General features: G+C 32.5%; 2 protein-coding genes across 6 annotated transcripts in view; one reads left to right on the plus strand and one right to left on the minus strand.

Annotated features, from left to right (window-relative positions):
* The window catches only part of LOC140062309 (BDNF/NT-3 growth factors receptor-like), a 55,170-nt gene extending 50,503 nt beyond the window's left edge, over positions 1-4,667 (plus strand). The window contains exons 10-13 of the mRNA XM_072108466.1: positions 1,063-1,384; positions 1,667-1,904; positions 2,987-3,145; positions 3,603-4,667. Of these exons, the coding sequence (XP_071964567.1) occupies positions 1,063-1,384; positions 1,667-1,904; positions 2,987-3,145; positions 3,603-3,803 (920 nt within the window). The 3' untranslated portion in view covers positions 3,804-4,667. The remainder of the gene's footprint in view (positions 1-1,062; positions 1,385-1,666; positions 1,905-2,986; positions 3,146-3,602) is intronic.
* Positions 4,668-9,278: 4,611 nt separating this feature from the next.
* Positions 9,279-21,795, minus strand: part of LOC140063192 (cytosolic carboxypeptidase 1-like) — a 28,208-nt gene continuing 15,691 nt past the window's right edge. For all 5 annotated transcript variants that reach the window (XM_072109678.1, XM_072109676.1, XM_072109677.1 and 2 more), the window contains 13 exons: positions 21,162-21,260; positions 19,753-20,447; positions 18,945-19,079; positions 18,596-18,671; positions 17,630-17,786; positions 16,963-17,195; positions 16,378-16,534; positions 13,750-13,930; positions 13,112-13,241; positions 12,605-12,739; positions 11,847-12,023; positions 11,317-11,471; positions 9,279-10,741 (listed from right to left, as the gene is read on the minus strand). In XM_072109678.1, coding sequence (XP_071965779.1) covers positions 10,561-10,741; positions 11,317-11,471; positions 11,847-12,023; positions 12,605-12,739; positions 13,112-13,241; positions 13,750-13,930; positions 16,378-16,534; positions 16,963-17,195; positions 17,630-17,786; positions 18,596-18,671; positions 18,945-19,079; positions 19,753-20,447; positions 21,162-21,260 — 2,511 coding nt within the window. In that variant the 3' untranslated portion in view covers positions 9,279-10,560. The remainder of the gene's footprint in view (positions 10,742-11,316; positions 11,472-11,846; positions 12,024-12,604; positions 12,740-13,111; positions 13,242-13,749; positions 13,931-16,377; positions 16,535-16,962; positions 17,196-17,629; positions 17,787-18,595; positions 18,672-18,944; positions 19,080-19,752; positions 20,448-21,161; positions 21,261-21,795) is intronic.

The raw sequence follows: 21,795 nt of genomic DNA on the forward strand, positions 1-21,795 counted from the left end.
CGCAAATACGTCGACGCAATTGGCATGCAATTTAACAATGGGTAGCTTTGCAACGACTTAAAAAACTAGTTACGTCATATTAATGTATTACTTATGAGACATTTGAATGTGCTTCGCGTCGTCACAGTTTTGGCGGATTATATGTCCATGAGTAGACGATCTAGAACCAATACGCCTGAAAAGATTCACTGTCCCTGCAAAAGGTCGTTACAAATCTCTATTGTGTTGAGCATTTATAAGTTCTTACAAATCGCGGCTTGATGGAATGAATGAAAATAAGATCAATCGTCTTAGCAAATTTAAGGACGGGTTTCCCTCAGTGCTACTTGTGGTCGTAGCAGATTGGAAAGCAAACTAATAAAGAACTGCTTATATAACAGAACATAAGTGTTTGCGTCAATGATATCATTAACTAGTATTAGGCTAGTTTTATAATTATCATCTTCCGTTTTAAAGGTGGGCGAAGTGATGTATAACGTTGTTTTGGTTATTAATACATTATGGAGAATCTGTTGTAATCCAACAGACAATTATCAATACACTCTTAATCTTCAATGATACATTCGAAAAACAAACAGCGTTATATTGTTTTTTCAAACATGTATTGTGACGTGTCACTTAAATCATTTTGTTTACAATTCGTTCTCAAATATTCATCTCGTACTCGTTCGGAAGAAAGGAACGGTTGTGCAACATAAACTCTCCTCATGGAAACAAACAAGGGTAATATAATGTTTAAATACTATGCCCACCCCCTCCCACTAATCAGATTACACCCTACTTAAATATTAAATCCTTTTATGGTGTTCTATGGGATCTTTTCCTTTTATGGAGTTCTACTGTGTTATCATTGTCCATTCGTCATTTTGTACGCGTTATAGGCTACATTGTCGTAAATAATCGAGTTAGTGTTTCTATTTCTTTATAAGAGTAGAAATAATTCTTCTTTTTCTCATGATCACAAACATAGGCGAACATGACATTTAGTTTTTGGTCATATATTATCCTGACACAACGTAATTTAAATTTGTAGTTTTTAAAGTTGTTTTTTTCTTTTTAAAGTTGTTTTTTCTTTAGAAACGCATCACATTGACAGAAACAAGATTCATTTCATGAAAGCTCTTGGTGAGGGAGCGTTTGGCCTGGTGTACCTTGGAACATACAAATGCATCAATGATCCACTACACGACACACGTGTAGCAGTCAAGCGTTTGAAAGACGCGGCACGTGGAGACGCTCGCAAGGACTTCGAACGAGAAGCCGAACTACTCGCAAACTTACAGCACGACAATATTGTAACGTTCTACGGTGTTTGTATGGAAAAAGAACCATTTCTGATGGTGTTCGAATACATGGAAAATGGTGACCTCAACAATTACCTACGGTAAGTGTATTTAGCATTCGATTAAAAAAAAATATTTTCACTTTTTTAGATGTTATCGTTTTCCCCATTGTAAAGAAATCTTTAAATACGTAAGACTTTTTTATTATTAAAACGTTACTTTTTCGGACGAAATTGTTCTAAAATCTATACGTCAAACAAACTGATATGAGTGAAGCGTCTAGTGATCATAGAGACCTTATTCGGTATATGATTGGCACATGCATTTTCGAGGTTTATTCCATGTATTAAGCATTTTGTAAAATGTTTCAACTTTTTTTCTAGATGTCGAGGTCCCGATGCTGATTGTTTGACAAAGGATGAAGTATCCCTATTACCCTTAACGTATAACGAGTTGCTCTACATATCGAAGCAGATTGCCTCTGGGATGGTGTACATGGCGTCTCAGCATTTCGTACACCGTGATATGGCTACGAGAAACTGCCTTGTAGGTGAACGACTTGTCGTGAAAATAGCTGATTTCGGTATGTCAAGAGATGTATATAGCACAGATTATTATAGGGTGAGTTAATATAATTTGTCAGATGTTTTTTCTTCAAAACCCCTGTCTACACTATCAAACTTTATGACAAAACATGTGTTGTACTCATATGTGGACATAATGATGTCATATCACTACCATATTTGGGCACATCACTACCATATTTTTTGGGTCAAACTAGTTTGATAGTGTAGACAGAGCTTTACTAAATTGATTATTTATATTATTACTTACTCTTACATGTTTAATTATACCTATTCAGTTTTCTATTTTGGAAACGCAAAAAAGAGGACACATTTAATATCACCACCATTCAACAATAACAATATAATACTGTATGATGTATGACAATGACAGCGGTACATTGCTCTCGACCAATGACGTTTATTTCCAAAAGATTCTTATAGACTTACCAGAGTAGAACTGTTAGCGTGGGAGTACTAAACCGAGAAAGAAATTTAGAAGCATCAAACCTGTCTAATTAGAAAAAGTACTTTAAGTGCAGATAACAGGAAAGCTAAGGACATAGAAATATCGCTTTTTTAATGCGAGGATTATTAATATTTACTTTCATTGAAGAAAGGCTTCTTTGTAGATAATCGTTTCATATGCTGTTGAAATGTTTATACTGTCTTCACACTAATTTGAACTCAGCTGTGGGTCCTCAATTTATCTCACATCTATGAAGCCATTCACAAATAAAAAGTTGACCAATCTAACGAAACAAATCATATCTTCAATTTCAAATCAAGTTTATCATATCATTATTTCGCCAATTTACAGTACATACAACATGAACAGAGAAATAGGTAAATAGGGCAGGATTACCTAAATGTTATAACAAAAATAATAACCACAATATGGTCATATTTATCAGATTTACCAAAAAAAAAATAACGCATTGATATAGTTGTAAAACCCTGAAAAAAAAGGTTATTACAAAGCGCGACAACTTTGTTGCAAAGTGCAAAAGGTATTACAAAGTGCGACGCAACACACGTTAACAGTTTAGTCAGTATTTCCATTCCATATTCAATATAAAATGTTTAGTTACAGATGGTAAAAAGAAAAAACTAAATTCTTTTAATTGAATTTCGTTTTAGATCGGTGGTCAGACGATGCTTCCAGTGAGATGGATGCCGCCTGAAAGTATTAACTATAGAACCAACACAATAGAAAGTGATGTTTGGAGTTATGGAGTTGTTCTTTGGGAAATATTTGAATACGGAAAGCAACCATGGTTTGGACTCTCAAACGTGGAGGTAGGCTAGGCCAATAAAGCAAATTGTAATTTCCAATATAGGAAAGTAAATTTATCAAAATTATGAAATTTCAGATATACAGTACAAATAGACTGTATAGTTTATGTGTTAAATGTATACGTTTCTGTTAATGTTCATAAATATTAACGTAGTATAGTTTGAATATTTTTTTAAGCTCTGTCTACACTATCAAACTTTGTGACAAAAATGATTTACACATATATGAACATGATGTCACATCACTACCATATTCAGGAACATCACAATTTTTTGTCAAAATAGTTTGATATGTGTAGAGCTTTACAATATACAAGATAGAAGAAACTTTAATCGTTTTCATGAAAAAAACATCATTTGATGTACATGCAGTACTTCAACTAACAAATTCACGAGAGAAAAAAATGTGTAAAAAATACATAAAATATTTTTTTTAATACATGTGTTTCATTTGCTGCAGGTCATTGAGAAGATCCTTAGTAACCAGCAACTTGAATGTCCAAAGGCCTGTCCCAAAGAAATATTCGAAATTATCAAAGGATGTTGGGAAAGGAAGCCGCAAGACAGGTTACCAATAAAGGAGATCTTCGAAAGGATTTCCAGGTTCTCCGAGGAAATGCCGCCCTTTCTAGATATGTCAGGAAAGAATACTCTCGTATAAAACGTTCAACAAGCGTAATTGTTCGTTTACCGTACTTAAAATGTTACGTTTTGACCGATACTGTATCTAAACACGGTAGTAGACGTAAGGATGAGAAGTGCCATAAAATGGCAACACGTACATTGACGATTAACGCATACGGAAACCAGTAGATGTTTCACGTGTAATATTGTATATTCAAATGTTATGACAACCAATATGTTAAGGTGTCATAACCGACTATGTACAGTTGTAATTGTTGAACAGCAAGACACAACTTGAAAAGCGACATTGTATTTGTATATTATAAAAGACACCTGGTTGGTGAATGGAATAAAGACGAAACTATAAGTTGTGTTCATTGTATAGATTAGTTACAAATACGTTTATTTCGGTCTTTCACGACGTAAAATGTGCGACGACAATGGAAGAAACGGTGTCTAAATAAGACGGGTAAATAGAATCCTAAAGAAGAACGTATAGCACGAGTCTGTTATGTAATTTAATAAGCATATTGATCGGCTTGTCCTTAAGATCAACTCAGTTTAACTTTAATTTGTTTTAAGATTCCTCAAATGTTTATTTGTGATATTAAAATTATAAAGGTTTTGTGATGTCAACATTTTTAAATCTATTTAATCTTGAAAATCATAAAAAGGCATATTAAATTATCTCGTGTTATACATAATATAGGCTTAAATATTAATAAAGATTAGTGGGTTTTCTAATGATAACAAAAACATTGTATATGATTTTAAATCCATTTTACGATATTATTGATATTTGCAGTGAAACATTAAAGATGTATTGTCCCCTGAAAAAAATTTTAATTTTTAATAAGTTTAATGTCACCTAATATTTATCCACTTTGACCAAAAATTGGATAAAAAAAATATTTACATAAAAAACTGTAATTTAAATTTTAAAAATAGTCAAATTGCCTGCTAGCCAATTGGTTTTGGTTGAATTTAACCATTTATTTTGTCATTTTATAAGTGATTAACTTCAAAACTACAAAATAATCTATTCAAAGTCTGATTTTATTAATATTGATTTTCCTGTTTTTTTTTTTTTGGGGGGGGGGGGGAAATACATCTTTAATGTTATAATTTGAATATATGAATTATTTAGACGTGATTTTAATCTGACGCCGTTTTTTTTAAAGAGTATTTATAAGAAAGATTGTTTAAAACAGATGTATATACTGATTGTGTTAAGTATTATTATTTTTAAAAGGAAAATGTGATCAGAGTAAATACGTTATACATGTAAATACTTTAAGAAATCTAGTTTAAAGGTTACGGTTGAATTAATGGGTATATCCGGGTTTAAAAATTATATTGTTTATTATAAAATATGATAATTTGCAATCAAACGTTTTGACTTGCTTTCAGACAGTAACGAAGCAAAGACAGCGTCATGAAAAAAGGCCCTTTAAAATAAATTCCGTACAAATACTAAAATAATACTAACAGTATGGAATAATACAATATATTATTGTAACTTTGACTGTTTCATTCTTGGGTCGCTGTTGGATCTGTATAGTGTTAACTACAGGAAAATGCATACAAATTATCTACAGTTATTTAACAATAGACATTTTAGGCGCCCGGAATTTCTCTTTAATAAATCGTATAGTGGACATGCTTTATCGATGCAAGTCCGGACTTACCGCTTCATCTTGTCAACATATTGTATATAATAATATAGGATTTTAAATACTTGCCGCCATAAAGTAATCTATCTATAAGGTATATACAAAGTTATCGTTATGATTAAGGTTTAATACTGGTATTATTACTTTATTGATGAAAACTATATAGTATAGATACATTCGAGATACTGTTATTATCGACAAACCATACAAGTGGTCTACTGAAAGACGTGCGAATAAATTATTAGAAATAATTTTAGAATTAATTAAAACTGGGGACTTAAGACATGTGCAACATGTTTAACTGCGATTTCGTGTACGGTAAAGAAATGAAGCCAAATTAATAGTCCGAAAACCCCATAGTTAACACATTATTGAGTTCATCCTATTATCTTAGTCTAGACATAATTTGAGACAGTGAAGTCTTTAATGTCAGGTAATAAATAAATTTATATTTTACATATCGAATACGTACGAATAGTATAAACACATAACTATGCATTATAACATATGCATAACTTATACGGAGGACTTAGGAGGAGTATACATGAGTATGTGCATGCATCATATTTATACAATTAATATACTTTACATATACAATTAACATTAGGACTGACATTAATGACCAACATTATACAATATTATATCATACTGTAAGTCAATGAGATGTACAGTATTGATGACATCATGTTCTTAGATCATCACAAGGAACATGGTATATTTGTGAGAATTGAAGGGCAACTCCGGGTTCGGTTGATATAGTACCAGTGAAGCCAAGCGAGTCTTGTGATACTACTGTAGCTAGCCCTTGTCGGGGTGCTTAAGACATTAACCGGTGTTAGAAAAAAAAAACCGGATTTGCCCTTTAATAAACAATGATATAATAAATTATAATTAAGTTTATATAGAAAATATCAATTGCTATACTATTATTATTTATATGCAGGCATGATAAACAACAAGCTATGTGTATTTATGTTACACATTATAAGGTATAGGCCTATTTTTAATGAGTTTATGGTTGGTTTTGAGGCCTATTCTTAAGTATTTCAACGATTAGGATTGTAAAATTATGTACAGAGAGCCGTAGCTATGACGATAGATTTCTATTTTTATTCAAGTAGCCAGTGTAAGTTGTACAAAAGTGCTATTTACCCTCATCTGTCTATTCACCCTTATCACTGTCTATCCACCCGTATAGCCAACATTTGTATGTTATAACATCCGTGTTGCCGAAACTCAAGACAGTTTAATATTGCCTTATAAACGCTAAGAACCACAGCTTAATAAGTTCAGACTTAGTTAATTTTCTGTTGGATTAGATGAGTCAGAGTTAACTATTTCTATATTGTTTTTGACTCATATTAAGACCGATATATGTAATTTTGATTTTCTCGAAACCACCGTTCATTTTGGTTACCTTTCCGGCCACCCGACTAGGATAAATGTGCATTACAGATATATTGGTTCCGTGAAAATATCCAGACATCTTTGTTAAACTTTCCCACTTGGACGCAATGCATTGACGTAGTGTGTAACACAGCCGCATTTAAAGATTTTCAAATGGCTAGTAGGCTGGTGTAAAGGATATATCGATATTAGCTTATGCACAGAAGTTATACATTTGATTTATTTTTCTGGTGTCTTCCTTGGTTAGTTGAACGATACAGTGACCTAATATTACTCCCGGTCTGCGTATAATATAGATATAAATATTATATTTTTCATTTGTAATGTTTCAAGAAAAGTTATTTATTTTAACATATATCTGTATAGAAAGACCAAATAGTATTGTCTAAGCTATAGAAAATTGAAAATTTCGTTTCCAAATAATGTTCTGATTTATACTAATTTGATATCAATTTTAATGCATTTGGAATAATTATAATATCTCAGTGTTTTCATTTAAAATGCATGTATAATTAATTATTTTTCAAAATTAATCAAAATTATTATCACACATTTAAAAATGTTACGAAGTTGTTATATTGATTGTTAATTGAAATGCTTAATTTGTTCCAAATTATAATCAAAATATTGCTGTTTTGTTTCAACTATTATTGTTATTGAAAATCCTATGAAACATGTTAATTAACGTTAAAACGCTAGTTTATAGCGCAGTTGAAATTAATGTATGTAATTATGTAATAGATTATAAAAGTCAAATGATATGATTGTCTTAAATAGAAGCAGCCCTGAATGAAAACACAGTAAAAAGTATCGTGTTGGAAAAAAAGCATTGTTACCATACAGCGAGACAGTACATAATAAAGAAAGTATCAAAAGATTATTATGTTTTTCTTGCGTTAACTGTTGCCTTTTGAGTCACTTGAGTATATTCACAAAAAAGGTATGCTGAATATAAATATTCAATAAACGCACGTATATAGGCCTACACATTCTTATAAGCACAGAACAATTATCACATAAAGAAGCCTACGTCAACTCGCTTTTTGTTGTGATTGCGACCGGTGTCGTGCTGTGGTTTTCAGTTTTAAACGTATTAGGCCTACCAATTTGTAAAGATAGTAGCTCACATTTGGTAAAAAAATGTTAACACACACAACATGCGCTAGAGTGAACGAGTTACGTCTCAGCAATTTCGGTGCTGTGGGTCTCTATCACGCTAACCTTAATTAACCCGCATCCTACGACGCGATAGTCTAAGCTAGCCTGGTCTATAATCTAGGCCTACACTAGCTGGGCCTAGGCTACTTTAAACCAGAGTCTCCATGCTTAGGCTTAGCCACCTAGGCTAGACCACAGTCCACAACTGTCGCTTTCACTTTGATATTTTAGATTCACCGTAGTCCTGATGCCATAAAAGCAAAATACAATACTTTAAATATAAAATTAGATAAAATATAACTAAAAAAACGTTAAATCTTACCAATTTTCTTTCTTTTTATTTCCTTTCGTGTCGACGTCTTCGTCTCGCGCGATGGATGATCCTCAATGGATGTTTCTGATTGGTCAGTAGTTGGACGTATTATCGTCTGATTTGAAGCACGTCACGTCCGGTGCGCATACTCTGATGACGTCAAACAATTGCAGATCGCATCCATCTCCTTTTTGTCACATTTTTTAAACTATGCATTATAATACGATTATTAATTTATTGTAGTGAAAAACGACTCTACTATAATAAATAAACAAATTTCCATAAATATTTTAGTTATTTATTATTTTATTTATTGAAAGATGCAACGAGTAATCACAGCAAGTACTATAGATTTGTCTATATCATTTGCATTGTATCTAATACATTATACAACAAAGAAAATGAACAATCAACTTAATCCAATGGATTAGTACTAAAGTAGGCCTATTTGAATATTAATATATAAAATTTATAATTAACATTTTAAATAAAATGGAATGAATGTAAAACGAAGTAAATAAATAAAATGCATTAAAAATTCTATCTTTTAAAAATGTCAAAAAAAACCTCTAAAGTTTTTTTTATATATTTCCTAATTGCGGTTTTCAGTCTTCCTGTCATTAAACCACAAGCTCAGTTACGCTATTATATTTATTTTATTTGGCAATTGTTACATAAAACAAAGAATGTACATTCCTCTTTTTTTTACATGCATATAATTATAAAGTAACCAATAAATTGCTGCTTAAAATAGAAGCAAAGACGTAATAGTATTAACACAGCACACTACATGCACTTGGTTACATCAAGAATTACCATAAACCACCTTAATCTGATTAAATACCTTCGCATTTGTTTTCAACTGAAATATAATCACATGTTTGTATGTACATGTAATTAAAACAATGCATCACGTCCAAATATGACGTACAACCCCTCTTTTTGGGACATTCCTATTCAGGGGACACCACTATTTAGGATATGCCTCCATTCAAGGGACACCCCTACTATATGTAGGATCATGGAGGTGTCCCCTATATAGAGGGTTCAATTATATTTACTTTAAAATGATATTTTGCATACAGTGGGTTGCGTCATAGTGTATTGGCAAAATAATTTCATGGGTTATATTTACTAGAAATCAAATCTCTATGGTGGATATGACAGACACTGCAGGGTGACAGTTTTATCTTACCAACACCTATTTCATAATGTAATATATCACATATTTGACACAGAAACGACATTCATTTTACAGATATGTTTGTACTAGAACCAACCAATCAATATTATATTAAAATATATTTCATTAGAAAGAACAAATCCACGATTTATTTGCTTGAGAAGCGCAAAAGAAAAGAACAAGTTTGGGAAGTAGGTGTTACCTCCCCCATTTGTTTCCGTTGGGAGTGGGAGCCGGTGGTTAAGACCACTTTTAAAGGTCATATCAACATAGTAATTATGTGTCCTATTTTTAAAAATTAAATTATAATCTTGTAGATGGTTGCTGGTGAAGCAAGTTTCTTTTCCGATTGCTGGATCCATGAGTAAATGTTTTATCAATTCATTTTTTTTAAATTTACAATTGTACAGTTATTAATTAATACCAATACTGGCAAATAAACATATTTCAGTAAATCAAACACTAAATTAACAAGAAGTAAAGGTGCGTCTATATGAAAGACAACATTTAATGCACTAATTTAGATTTGAAAACTAAAGGAAATTCATAAGTTCAAAAAAAAAATTGTGTTGATTTTCCTTGAAAGCATGAATTAAAAATATTAAAATATTTTAAAATAGACTACCAATATATTGAAATATCATGTGACTTCATCAACCTACAACAGAATGTTTTATAGCTCTGTTTTTAAAGTACTAAAAAACCTTTTCCATCAAAATTATTGAATGAATTTTATTGAATGAATTTTATGATTTTTGTAAATATACCATAACTAAATAATTATTTGTGTTGTCTCTGTATGACACACTTCCAAAGACATCTACACTGTGGCTAGGTGTTTACTTTCCAATAACTGGCGATGTGTAGCACTTGGTAATACCTCACACTATATATAACTGACATCGTACTTCATATAACTGCTGTTGTAATTCATATAACTGCTGACATACTTCATATAACTGCTGTCATACAACTACCGTAATACATTATATACTTTGACTGCTGGGTAATTCTAAGTCTGTGTGCTTTTTACATCATTAATTCTCAATCACACTAGACATTATGAATACCCATTCCTAGATGATTTGGCACCCTCAACTGGGATACCGGTAATATCATCATCTTCATCCTCATCATCACTTTCATCTCCATCCTCATCTAGACTGATGTCTTCATCATCAACAGCAATGTCCGCAGCTGATGGAGTAGGAGGTGGAGGTGACAATGGGGTCTCTTCCAGACTGTAAAAGAGCACATTGTTGCTTTAAAATCTGTGTTGCATGTGAAAATACATTGCTTTGATCATTTTAAAACTATATAAGTTAACTCTTAACCTGGTTAGATGTTTTGTTGTAATTGTTCTGTATACTTTTAGAACAAATTTGTAACTAACTCTAAGGCTTGAACTCACAACCTCCAGATCACTAGCCTGGCAAACATGAGCTTGCGCTGAAGGCTAGATTCAAGTATGATGATATGTAGTAGTCATCAATTAACCTTATAAAGATTACCCACTATTATGCGCTTGTATGACCCACTATACGAACCCCGGGAGGTGTGTCATGGATAATTATTGATGCAGTGGTGCGTCAAAAATCAATAACAATGATGTGTCAATGTGCGTTGATTTTCCACCCACCATATCATGGTCACAATGTGTCATTGTTCTTCAAATAGGGTGTGTCATGGTCACCTAAAGGTAAGTAAATGTCGAACCTCTCCCGGGGTTGTATGATGGGTCATACAATTGTCAAGTGCATTAAACGGATATTCTTAATAAGATTAAAAAAATGATGTGAAAGTGCACAAGCCTAACCTGTCATCTTCTTTCTCTGACGATGTAAGTATATACTGGTAGATTGGTTGAGTGCCCAACATCGTCTTTGATGTTGAAGCTCGTTTTAACTTCAACAAACCCTCGCAAAACTTTTGACCCATTTCTTCTAACATGGCTGTATTGATTTGGAGACCCTGAAAGATAAATATAAAACTAACATTAAACTTTAATTTATTTAACTTTTTTTTAAATTTGTTGATTAATCAGCACAATCTGTTTGTTAGAGAGTTCTTTTGTATATTTAAAAAAACTACAAATTTTCCAGCGGGGAGCTCGCCATTTACAGACTGTAATATATAAAAAACAAGACAAAAGAACATCAACAAGGTCCACAAGAACCAATTACAAACAATTCTTAATTTTGGATTTAAATAAAGATAAACAATTAAAGAAAATATCAATAGTGGAGTCAATGGCAATACTGTATATGAAGTAAGTAATTTAAAGTATAATACTAGCTACAGACATTTATTATTATTATACAGCTTTTCGTTTTCCATTTTACTTACCTTGTAGGGACCATTATCACATCCACAATATGTACTCTCCATTGTGTAACTTCTAAGCACGCCAATCTCACGCCACACTACAACTCTTGCCGTCGATTCTTTACCCTTGTCTACGGTAAAGCTGCAATTACTCAAAGCAAATGATGGCGCTATTTGGCCCAGCAGCCGTGGTAGAGTCTACAATATAACATTTAATTATTAAACATCTCATGTAGTGACTTTTTTATGAATACACATTCCACATACACGCATCATTCCACATAATAAAGAAATATATAACATTACTACTGAATAAAAACATAACACTAAAATGAATTTATTTTACAATCATTCATCATTAGGCTACCTGCAACATTTTATATCTTTTTCTATCGTTTTTTTTTTTAGATATTAATCTTTAAATTTAATTTCTGTGTTTGGACTGCCATGCCCGCAGCTTATAGTAATTTTGTTTACTTTTGCAGTCCTTAGCCGAAGATATTTTGTTTTATTTTAAATTATATTTTTCGGTTGAATGAATGAACCAATTTCAAATGAAACACATCAACAATTTGTTTCCATGAAGTAAATAGTGGTACTATATTTATATAATACATGATGTTAAATCTAACTAAATTAAAAACAATATAAAACATTCTTTGAAATATATTGTTTACATTTGTTTGTAGAACGTCAAGTTTAAAAACTAAGACCAGTGAATACACATATCAATAACAAATTAAAATATTTTTATCATAAAAATAACAAAAACAGATTACCTTGTAACTAGTGTCTTCAATGTTATCTCCCATTTGATACATATTCAAATCTTCTGCTAGATATGACTGCGTTGTACTACACCCATACATAAACACATTCTTTTTCCGAGAGTGTCCATGAAAATCGCAAAATACCTAAAAGAAATAGGTATACATGAAATTTGAGTTGTTGACACCAAATCACAGAAAAAGAAACTATAGACAAACATAAATAAATTTAAATCACATTTTAAAAACGTAATATAAACAGATTCTAATTATAATAAATTTTGAGTTGAAAAGAAGGGCAGAATACCAGTGGTGTAACGTAGAGACATGAGGCCCTGGTTTAGGAACCCTAAGTGGATCTCCAATGCTGGAGGCCTAAGGCGTTTCTAGACCTTTTAAACATATTTTAATGCCTGTTTTTTCCTATGGGCACTGCTCAGAGGCCTCCGATAAGCTCCGGGGGGACTTGGGTTTGGCCAGTGAGTGCTCATAACCATTATGCCACTGCTGAGTACATACCAATGGTTGCTGTTGGATGTTTTTTAAGTACTGTAATAATCCCTTAGTGTGGTAGATAGTTGGATGGAATTCAGGGTTTGGACTGATCCAACGTCGATTCAAATCTTCACCAGTAAGAGAACATCGATGACTTGAAACAAAAAAAACAAAAAACGTTATTATTTGAAGTTTAAAATGGTTGGAACACCACCGTTTAACCTCGAGTTTTCCGCAGTGCAGTCTCAGCACCTATGCTTATACACTGTGGTGTTTTTTTTCGATGAATTCTTAGTGGTGACAACAATTGTTCTAATTGTTTTCAATCATACAGTTATGTAGGCCAATCTTTTAAGAACATTTTACAGTAATTTTTTTTCACATTTTTTTTTTATTGACATGGTGTCCTGAAATCCCATGAAAATGCTGTTATTTTTGTTGGTTACGCTCGGCTGGTCACGACTGTTTTTCATTTCTTAAGATGGTTCCCGTAGCACAAAAATCCCTCCTTTGGGACACCTCTATTCAGGAAACACTTCTATTAACACATATTCTGGAAACAACCTATTTAGAGGTATGTAGGTTCTAAAGTAAAGTATGATTTATAAAATATTAAATATCCGATTTTGATTGATAGAGCTATACAATTGAAGAAGACTTACTTTCCATTGATGACTCCATCAGGATTTAACATTGGAACTATCTTAAATATAAATGTGTCCCTCAAAACTTGTGCAATTGGATGTGAACTAAGCAGAAACTTGAGGGAGCCCTTCATTACCCATGATGCATTGCTCTCTCCTGGATGAACGCGTGCTGATAGAAATATGTACGGTCTGTTTCCTGTGAATACGAAATTATTTTTAGAAAATGGCAAAATTAGAATAACATTGATGATACATAATAGTGTATGTAGTGTTATTGTTTTCATGAATGATAATCATAAACTGATCTATGATAAGAAAACTAATTATGTCTATCTATATTTAACTCCCAATTTAATAAGAAGATATTAATTTTCATCATTAGATACTAAATTGTGGGTAGTACGGAGGCGGTATTATGGTAAACCAATTATTTCACAGAAGGTCATTGTTACTGTGTTATTTCATTTCGAAAATAAACTAAACTGGAATTATAAAAGGATTTACTGTGCATTGATCCTTGTTTAAGTGATAGAACACAATTGTTGTTATCTGTGCTACATTGTCTGTTTTATAATAATAATATAGCACTACTATTCATTAACAAATCATTCATTTTCAAATCTTGTAATTTTGTTTCTTTTCAATTTCAATTTTTTCTATCGTTTTTGTCGTATTTATATGGTGTTGGTTTTTTTGTTGTAATATCACAAACTTGTGTAAAAACAATCAATATTGATTGAACGAGTTGTACTGCACATCAGTCTTGTGTCTAAATAAAGTTTATATATATTTGAAAATAACTAGGACATTAATACTTTTATATTCAAAGTGTCTGTGAAAGAAACATTAAGAAACAGTTATATTTACAGATCACCAACCTATCTTAATATGCTATCTCCTGAACTGAGAAATGTGGTGTCTGTTCTAAAATTTAATTTAATACCGAAAAAAAAATCGCATAGTATAGTGTATAGTATATTTTCATATATGTTTGTTTTATATGAGAGTCCCTTGATTGTCAGCATACGCTGTTTAGGATCACCTTCTATGTATAAGATTAAATAAAAAACATAAACAAGTTTCCTTATTATTAATATTAGTATTTTTTATATCTTTCATATGCAGCTAAAGGTCAAATTAATACATACACTTTTTAATACACAGATGTAACAAAGTTAAATTTTCAAAAATTCTACACTATTAGTGTTTTATTGGTTTATAATTATAAATCACAAAATGTAAATGGCACAATTTGATTTAAATATCTTTGATGTTTGTAAGGGTTGTCAAAAGTTGTTTTAAAACAGCACATTTCAAAGTCATTTGATGGTAAATAGCTGGTAAATAGTTGATAATCTATGCACAATGAATAAAACATAAAACAAGTCTTTACAAAATACTTTTGTATTAATTCTAGAAAAATGTAATTGCGGTTGAGGTCTATATGTACTTTTAATGAGCGCATTATTTTAGTGTGATCTAGCTATTTAACAGACAATTACCAACGAGTCGTCATTTGCCTCATTTAACACTCATTTCAAAATGGTTGCTAAACCTCCAAAGAACTGCACTATGTTAATGTACTCTTGCTGCGTTATTATAGTACTTTGTTAATTTTCAACTTCTGATTAGGTTCACAGTTGTGGTATGCAGAAACATGGTGAAATAATACTATTGAAAGGTTTGCATGGCGAATAAACACTGGTAAAGTCAGGTCTTGCAGTACACCATTATGTTTACAAAAAGGAAATACATTTGAGAATGGGGGAAGGGGGAAGTGGGTTAAAGATGCTCAAAGATGCTCAGCTACCAATCCTGGGTTCAAATCCTATCAGTGTCACGATTTGTTTTCATGGGAATCAAGTTGATTGATTGAATTGAAATATATATTTATACTGGGCGACCTCTTCAGTCAAAGAGTGGTCTCCCAGAAGGCCCAGTTATGATTAGTGGCTGTGATGTACTAGGTTCTTTAAAGTGCACACGAGCTAGATGTGTACACTGGACCTACAGTTTATAGTCCTTATGCGAGAAGACTCGTTCTACCACCAGAACCATGGAGTGAGTGAGCCTCGAACCCCTGCCAATGTTTTATAGCTACGTAATTACGGTTCCACTGTCAAAACCGCTCGGCAACTCACTCACTCATGAAGCGAATATGTACCACAAGCCTGACTTTACAGTAATTGATTGTTTTTCTTATACTTGCAAGTTACAAAACACTTTATATAAGAATGTTTGTATCACTTATATAATTATATTAACTTCTACTAGGAAAGTTCCATGCCCGAGGCAAAAATCTGTATGTATCAACTCTCTCTATTATAGTATAGAAAAGTTCCATTCCTGAGGGAAGTTTAAATTTAGTTTAACCTTCCCAGTACAAACCCAGCCATTTTGATACTGCATGTGGATAAATGCCTGCATGAGCACAAATCTGTATGTACAAACACTCTCTATCATAGTATAGGAAAGTTCCATTCCTGAGGGAAGTTCAAATCTAGTTTAACATTTCCAGTACAAACTCAGTCATATTGATAATGCATGTGGAAAAATGCGAAAATTTTCTCTATTATAGTGTAGTAGATATTACAGTGATTTTATTTGTGTATGGTAAACAAAATTAAAACAAACAAAACTTACTGAATTGTTGAATACCATCAGAATCCAGTGTTAGAGGATTTGATGTTATTGTTAGCAATGTGCAGCTGTTTCCACCAAGAGTTTGACATAATGTTTGCCTTTTGTAATAGATGCTGTTTAATTCTTTCAAATTTGACTCTAGCTTCCACAAATGAGCCTGTAAACAAGAAGGAAATGAATATAGACCATGATTAGACTTGATTGATCGGTCCATGCTTATACTACAGTGGTATAAGAAGTACATTGAAAAATCTACCTGAAGCATGGTATATGAGGATAGTGGCAGGCTAAGTAGCATACAGTAGTATTGGGCAACATACCTGAAACATGGTATATGAGTAAGGATAGTGGTAGGCTAAGTAGCATACAGTAGTATTGGGCAACATACCTGAAGCATGGTATATGAGTAAGGATAGTGGTAGGCTAAGTAGCATACAGTACATTGGGCAACATACCTGAAGCATGGTATATGAGTAAGGATAGTGGTAGGCTAAGTAGCATACAGTACATTGGGCAACATACCTGAAGCATGGTATATGAGTAAGGATAGTGGTAGGCTAAGTAGCATAGTATTGGTCAACATACCTGAAGCATGGTATATGTGTAAGGATAGTGGTAGGCTAAGTAGCACATATCATCTTCATCTTGAAATGTAATACTAAAGCTCAATGTAAAGTAACTCTTTCCTTTCTGACCACCAGTGGCAGCTGAGCTTCTTGAGAAGTGGTTCCTATAGTAGCAGATCTTTGTTCCGGATCTCTTCCAGCTTGGTCTGCCTTGCATTGCTTCTTTTATAGAATACATTACTGGTTGCATTCCTTTGAAAAGACATTTATTATGTAGTAAATTAATACATTTTATTACCTTATTTTAATAATGTTATTGTCCATTGCTGGAGCATAAGTAAATGTTATTATTTTAAAATTCAGCAATAACAACATCTCAGGGTGGGAGAAAATAAGGAGCTTTTGATTTGCGGCGACCGACGACTAACCTAGGTCAGGTCAACTGAAGTGTCATCAGTCGTTGCCTAAACATAAAAACCATCAAATCTGTGTTGAGGTAAGGAGAGAGGACACCAGGCCAATATCTACACACACCACACATAATACAAACATGACATACGTTGGTCGTCAGTAGTCGTAAATCAAAAGTCCCTAATGAGAGTGGATAAAAGATCTTGTACATTTGAATAGGTGGAGGAAAAACATTTTATCCAGCACAATCATAAACTGTAAAACTAAACACTTACCATAGTTAAATTGACTATTTGGCTTCTCACAGTTGATAACATTAAACCTGTATGGTACCCCTGGTGTCATGTTGGACACTTCAAAATAAAACCATTGATGATGATGATTACAATTGACATCAGAATTCAAGATGAGGTCATACTCATGTTGGCGTACCTACAAAACATAAAATATATGATCAGATAGACAGAACAAAGAAAGCATCTATACATGCTATACACTAGAAACCATATTAAGAGGACACCTTGGGGACCAAACACAGTGTCCTTTTAATAAGGGTGTCTTCTTAATAAGGATTGCCCTTAGTGTTAAACGTATATTGGGCCTCGTTCATTTCACGGTCAAATATCCTCTTAATATAATTGTCCCCTTAATAGAGGTGTGCCTTAATAATATGTATTGTGCAGCCCTTTGGTATAACTATCGTACGAAGAATATTAGATCTCTTAATGTATGTTACAATAATGCTCTGCGCCGTATACTTAATGTCTCTAGAAGTAGTAGTGCCAGTGCAATGTTTATTGAACATGGTGTCCCTTCCTTTAATGAGTACATGCGAAAATCTACCTATGGTTTTATGCAACGTATGTTGAAGAATAGTGGTAACATCCTTGTTGCTTGTGTTTGCAAAAATATGCTCCATAACTCCAAAATGTATTGTAGATGGAGAAGCATTCTATATACTTAAGTTTAGAGTTTACGATTTTTAATTTTTTTTTCTGTTTATACGTTTATTAATATGGATGATATTTCCGAAATAAAAAAGAAATTGAATTGAATTGAATTGAATTGAATTGAAAAGTGTTCCCTTAGCAGTGTCCCAAAGGTTCTACTGTAACTAACCCAGTCTTTATTAAAACAAAGTTACCAAGGTGTCTGGAGAACAAACCTCAGCAAAACTTATGCATTATATGACATAAACACAAACTTTGCAAAAAAATATAAATATATATAATGAAACTTACCCAGATTGCTTTTCTTAAATTTCCACACTCAAACAATGAGTTGAATTTAAGTCCATTTGCAGTTCCATTTGATATTCTAGAATAAGGAAAATCTAGCATTGAATATTTTGAAAAATTCAGAGTAATTATATACAAAAGAACTACACTTACACAACTAAATGTTTAACACAAAACATGAGCTGTTATACACTAAATAAGTACTGATTGTATGGTAAGGATGTATTCTGATATTTATTAAATATTTTGTAAGCTAAGCAACGATACTAAAAATATATTTTTACAAACATTTCTCATCTCACTTATCTTCATTGTAATCCTTTTAATAATCTCATTAACAAATAAAATTTACCTTGCTTTAGGAGACATTGGGTTGCTGTTAAGTGTGGAGCCATCGCCATTCATAATGGCGTCAAGATCATACACCACACGGTCAATAATTCCTTCTGGATATATTAATCTATCAATATCCTCAAACACCAAGGACCTGTTGAAAATAAGAAATTCATCTTTTATATATTTTATCGAAGTAGAGGTACAGTGGGGAAGAACGGCAATGGTAAATGATTTTTCTCTAATACGCTGCTTTGCCATGGGTAGTGCTTGGTTTGAGGCTCAATGAAAATGTAATTAATCAGTTATCCTCTATCTGATCTACATAGGCTTCAAAATCTTTATATGTGGCTGCAAAATGTTTCCTATAGCTTCTCTATATAAATCCAAAGGCATATTACTGAAAAAATGACAATGCTGTGGCGGGATCTCAATAGAGATACAAAAAAAAGCGAATTTAAGCTAAATCAAAACGATAAAGTAAAACAGCCAGAAAAGTTAGCAGAGCTTTTGGGCAACACTAGCCTTCATCAGTGCAAGTGAAGGAATTTGGATAACGTTAGCTTCTCTATATATAGGTCTAAGACATTTTGTGAAACATGGTAGCTTTCTTGAATTTTAAAATAGCAACCATAGAGGTAATCATTTTTACTAAAACATTTACTATTTTGGTAGTGGTACATCTCATAAAAGTCCCCTAGCTGCAAATGTAAATCCTCTTTGGGAATTTGGAGGGCAATCCCAGGTACCATACAAAATAATTGCGTTTTGTGTTTTGTTTTTGTCTGTTTTTAAATTAATCAAATGAAAAAGGTAAAAATACTTACTTTTGTATATTGCTTTGTTTATCACTGTACTCTTCACTAAATGGTGGGCTGATATGTCCATGTATATCTGGAAAACTTATTTTGCTTACAGGTAAAACCGATTTTGTCGACTCTTCAAGTTTAGCGTACATTTCTGGAGTAACATTCATGTTCGCATCGTCATCCGTGAAGTTCCAAATATTCTCCAAAGACTTATCTTGCTTATCAGGACTAGATAAAGTCATTCTGGATACGATCATTGACGAGGCAAAGTCTAACGATGCGTTAGGGCAGGAGTTGGATTTTACGCATGTTCGTTCAGGACTTGAATGCTTTACATGCGTCAACGACTTTGAAAGTTTCCGTATCTTTACAGGCGATTTGCTTCCTTTTGTGGATTTTTTAACTTTGTGCTGTTTTCCTTTCAGAGTAGTTCTACTATTTGCAGAATCGGATACCGACGACGTTTTACTTCCGTTCGTTTCTACCGTATCTTCTTCGGATACCGAAGGATTTTGATCCAAATTGGGTACGTTTTTCCGATGTTCTTTTACATCGATTAGTTTATTTTTCCCGCCATTTTGCTGGCTTGTGTCAAATGAAGACTGCGGTTCTGCATTTTCTGTTATACCTGTTGGTATTACAATAGGTGTTGGTATTCTAGTAGATTTTTCATCCTGTTCAAGCTCACTTTTATCCACATTTTGTGCAATTATCTACATTCAGCAAAAGGAATAATAAAAGGGTCTCATATTTACATTGTATTAAATTCATTTAAAGTTATTAGCACAAAAAGTTGGCATCATATACTGTATATGACCAAGGCAACCTAACAACAGGACATTGAGCTCGCCTTGCCAATCCTTTGATCTTATGTCTGGCTGCGACAAATATCAACAGTACTGTACAATGTACATATTCTCTGTGGCGCACGGTGTCTGTAAAGGTTTGTGGAACTGATCGTGTGGCAGCCACAGATAAACCCTTTGATCTCCGGAGCTCATCATCCTGTTGTTAGATTAATTTAATATGATAGAGTACAATTCCAAGCTCTATAAAAATCCTACACCTAATTAAATCTAAAATCAGACACAATACTTTGCTAAATCACTTGTTAGTGTAATCATGGAGGAATTATTTAATTGGTGATAGAGGGTGTAATCCAAATATAAAATCCAACTTCCTAAACTTGGTCATGTATGGTACAATACTGACATGAACTATATAAATGTTTCACTCTATCTTACTTTTTTTTACTGTTTTATTTTATTGTTTTGTCATTTTCCCGTAATTTAGTTTTGGCTTTGCCGCATTTGATGGATTTGTGCATAGAGTAATTATTAGTGTAGTTGTTAAAAAGTATACTCAGTGATTATAAAATGGATTTGTAAATAAGTGATGATACTAGGCCTAAGGCACATAATAACTACCTCTTCAAAGTCAGTCATCTCAGGGAAAAACTTGTTGTAGACCTGAAGCTCTTGCAATGAACGTTTGCACATGTACAATGGACATTCACCTTCTATTTCCTATTAAAAAACAATATTCATTCTGTTAATTGACAAACTACTTTTTCTTTATAATTATAGATGGTACCTAGAATATTATCCTATTATTGTTATTTATGGGATAATGATAGAATCAGCATCTGTCAGGGTGTACTACAGTATATTATGGCATATAATTATGTCATCTAGCACATAATATGTTGTGTTTAAATACGGTTAGCAGGAGTTATTTCACAGAAAGGATTATATTAGGTTATTTTTATTTCTTATTTTACACATAGATCAACAAAAAATACAATTTTAATTAAAAACCTATAAACATTTTAAACTTGGTATGCAGTACTGTATCATTATTAAAATATATAACTATATTACTAACAATCAACAAAATTAAATCATTAGTAACACAATTCAAACACAGACAAAACATCTGAAATAAACACATCAAAATACAACTGCAAATAGACAATGTATTAATATATGACATTTAAAGAAAAACCTAGGTATGCTCACTCACGAGTATAAAGCTCTGTCTACACTATCAAACTTTATGTGA

Source organism: Antedon mediterranea, chromosome 11 (genome assembly GCF_964355755.1).
Source record: "Antedon mediterranea chromosome 11, ecAntMedi1.1, whole genome shotgun sequence".
In the NCBI taxonomy this organism is placed as follows: domain Eukaryota; kingdom Metazoa; phylum Echinodermata; class Crinoidea; order Comatulida; family Antedonidae; genus Antedon; species Antedon mediterranea.